At 36.8% G+C, this 3,768-nt stretch overlaps 1 protein-coding gene across 1 annotated transcript; it reads right to left on the bottom strand.

The window, feature by feature from the left end:
• Positions 1 to 2,414: 2,414 nt before the first annotated feature.
• Positions 2,415 to 2,657, bottom strand: LOC123824034 (40S ribosomal protein S27-like). Its single transcript, XM_045847143.1, has one exon. The coding sequence runs from the start codon at positions 2,655 to 2,657 to the stop codon at positions 2,415 to 2,417; it is 243 nt and encodes an 80-aa protein (XP_045703099.1).
• Between the last annotated feature and the right edge of the window lie 1,111 nt (positions 2,658 to 3,768).

Genomic DNA, 3,768 nt, shown 5'->3' with positions numbered 1-3,768 from the left:
CTGAAGTCTACAGGCTGCATTAAGTTGATTAAAGTAGTCCCGAAGACTACCTCAGTTTTTACACTGCCCTTAGATTAAAGACCAAAAAAGCTTCCTTTTTCAGAGGATGTTTTAGTTTTCATTGGGGAAGTGATTTGGATGAGGTGTTGGGTGTTCTGGATTTTTTTTCTGGTTTCATTTTATTTTCTCTGTAATTTTTTGAGGTCAACAAAAATACAAAGTTTTTTTCCATCAGAAGAGAAGAGGTTTTTACAACAAATGATTTCTAATAATTCCTTTGTTCTATAAACACAGCAGTTACTGCTGCTGAAACTGAAGAAATCATCACTGTGTCCTGAGGAAGCATTCATCTTGGGCCCTGGGAAATAAGCCCTGTGGACATACACATTTCCTAGATGTAATGGAATGAAAACAGCTCCTGAGTCAAACATAAAATCTAAAAAAAAACTGGAGGTCAAAAAATCAAATAGTCTACATGTGAACCGATCAAAAAAATATCAAGGAAACAAAATGGCACACAGCACACGTTGAGTGTCTATTTTGTGCCCTAGTAGGACAAGGTAAAGCACAGCGGTTGAGAACCTGGGTACAGGAGTTGAACCTCTGGGTTATTCACCAGTTATATGACCTTGAGCTGTTTTCCTATCTGTAAAAATGAGGGTCATAATGGTATCTAACTTCTAAGAAAAAAGTTACCTTAAGAATTTAACACAATACCTGGTATATAGTACACACTCATTACACTTTAGCAATTATTGTTATTCTGTATAAAATATGTTGTGCAGTTCAACAAAGCAAATTTAGATATAGCACATGGTATGGTTTGAGACACTAGGCTTAGCCCCCAAAGATCTGGGCTTTAGCCCTGAGTAGTGTGGCTCAGCTGATTGGGTGTCATCCCACAGAGCAAAAGGTTGCTGGTTTGATCCCTGATCAGGGCACAGGGCGTGTGTGAGATGCAAGCGATCGATGTTTCTCTACCTGTCTTTCTCCTTTTTCCTCTCTCTAAAAATAAATAAATAAAATCTTTAAAAAAAAAAGAAAAGAAAACTCTGGAATGTTTTCTATTTAAAAAATAAAAAAAGGTCTGGCCAGTTCCACTGCTACGATTATATCCTAAGAACCCTGAAACACCAATACAAAAGAGCCTATGCACCCCAATGTTCATAGCAGTGCTGCTATGAACATTGGCTATTTACAATAGCCAAGTGCTACAAGCAACCTAGGTGCCCATCAGTAAATGAATGGATCAAAAAACTATGGTACATTTACACAATGGAATTCTATGCAGCAGAAAGAAAGAAGGGGCTCCTACCCTTTGCAACAGCATGAATGGAACTGGAAAGCATTATGCTAAGCAAAATAAGCCAGGCAGTGAAAGGCAAATACTTTATGAGCTCACCTTAACAGGAACCTAAACAACAAAACAAACAAACAAGCAAAATATGACCAAAGACACTGAAATAGAAAACAGGCTGACAGTGACCAGAGGGGAGAGGGGAGGGAATTTCAGGGGGGAAAGGGGAAGGGTTTACAGGAACAAGTGTAAAGGACATATGGACAAAAACTAGGGGTGGTGGAAATGGGAGGGAGGTGGAGAGGGATGGGTGGGCAGGCTGGGATAGGAGTAGAAGACAGAAAACTGTACTTGAACAATAATTAAAATAAAATTAAAAAGAATAAAATAAAAAATAAAAAAGGTCTGGGCTTTATTCTGGTTCTGCCATTTACTTGCTGTGTGACTATAAGCAAGTTTTGAAGCCTCAGTATCTTCATCAGTTAAATGAGGGAGTTAAACTAGACTGAAGTTTGATGTATCCAAATGCTGTTTCAACAACACCACTCTATGTATGCAGAACTGAATCACTGCAGTAGTTCAGTCAGTAATTTGCAATAGCTATGTGTGGTGTCAGATGGGTACTAGATTCACCAGGGGGATCACTTCATAAGTTATGCAAGTGTCTAATCACTAGGTTGTAGACTTGAAACTAGTATAATATTGTATGTCAACAGTAATCAAAATTTTTAAACTAAATTACTGCTATTTCCCCAAATCCTGTTCCACTTAGCTAAAAGAGAATTTTATTTCTCTTTCCTAAACCCACATTTCAATAAACTTTCCCATTTCAGTAAATAGCACTGCCATTCATCTAGTCTCTAATGACAAAAAACCTTTGAGATCATCCTTGATACCTCTCTTTTTTCCGTGATCCATATTAAATCCAGCAGCAAGTCCTACTGGCACCTACCCACAGCAAATATCCAGAATCTGACTACTTCACCTTACGTCCTTAGCTGTCTGAACTCATAGATTATATGAGTGTTATATTCTATATTATTACATTTTTATCCAAAATGTGTTCATTGGGATGGTTCCCCACTCATCTTGATTCAGGGTGCTTTTAGTGCTGCTCCTATCTGAAGGAGCAGCCTTCTGCCAGCCTTGCTTTTCCTCCTGTAGGCTGACAGAAGATGGTGGAGCAGCCAACACATAAAACTACCATCTGTGTATGGCTAAAGATGGTGCTGATTTTATAGCATCCTGAGCATTTCACACCCATGGAGTAGGAATTGGGGCTCTGCACCAGGTGCTTTTTCTTGTGTTTCCTCTTCTCCTCTTCTGGAGAGGGATGAAGGAGATCCTTAGCAAGAGGCATGTTGTCATGGGGAGGTCATTACAACCAGAAAGGCTATAAATTATTATTACTTTTAACATTTCTCTGTACCACTAGAATCTTAGAACACTTTAATTCTATTTGATCCTCCTTATGTTTGCATTATTTTGTTATGCATTTAGCTATATATCAATTTAAAAGTCTAAGAAATATTACCATTATTGTTAGGTACAGTCAATATTCATTTGTATTTATCTATGTATTTGTCTCTTCTGTTATTCTTTATTCCCTCTTGAATTTATATTATTCTTTTTGAAGAACTCCCTTAACTCTTTTCTATCAGTACAGCCCTGGTAGCAACAAATGCTCTCCATTTTTATATGAAAATGTCTTTATTTCATCTTACTTTTTAAACTTTATTTTCATCAGGTACTGAATTCTAGCTTGATAGTTATTTTCATTCATCATGCTAAAAATGCTATTCTATTGGAATAGCATTTTTCCTTCTGACTTCCAGGTTCTTAATTTAGAAATTAGATGTAAGTCTAATTGATGTATTGATTTTTTAAATAAATTTTATTGATTATGCTATTACAGTTGTCCCAATATTTCCCCCTTTGTCCCCTCCACCTAGTATCCTGCTTTCCCTCCAGCAATCCTCCCCTTAGTTCATGTCCATGAGTGATACATATACATTTTTTTGCTTCTCATTTCCTATACTGTTATTAACATCCTTATCTATTATGTACCTACCAATTTGTACTTCTTAATTCCTGCATTTTTCCCCCACCCATCCCCTTCCCCTTCTCAACTGAGAACCCTCCAAATGACCTCCATATCGGTGATTCTGTTTCTGTTCTACTGGTTTACTTAGCTTGTTTTTTTAGATTAAATTTTTGATAGTTGTAAATTCATTGCCATTTTAATGTTCATCGTTTTTATCTTATTTTTCTTAAATAAATCCCTTTAACATTTTATATATAATGGTTTGGTGATGATGAACCCCTTTAGCTTTACCTTGTCTGGGAAGCACTTTATCTTCCCTTCAATTCTAAATAACAGCTTTGCTGGACAGCGTAATTTAGGTTGTAGATCCTTGCTTTACCTCACTTTGAATATTTCTTGACAGTCCCTTCTAGCTTGCAGTTTCTTT

Source organism: Phyllostomus hastatus, unplaced genomic scaffold (genome assembly GCF_019186645.2).
Source record: "Phyllostomus hastatus isolate PE091 unplaced genomic scaffold, TTU_PhHast_1.1 phas_contig_524, whole genome shotgun sequence".
Taxonomy (NCBI): Eukaryota; Metazoa; Chordata; class Mammalia; order Chiroptera; family Phyllostomidae; genus Phyllostomus; species Phyllostomus hastatus.
Note: the sequence above shows the minus strand (reverse complement) of the source record. Positions and strands in the feature narration are given on the sequence as shown.

Bases quoted from the DNA above. Each gene is read 5' to 3' on its own strand.
- LOC123824034 (XM_045847143.1), bottom strand. From the start codon at position 2,657: ATGCCTCTTGCTAAGGATCTCCTTCATCCCTCTCCAGAAGAGGAGAAG.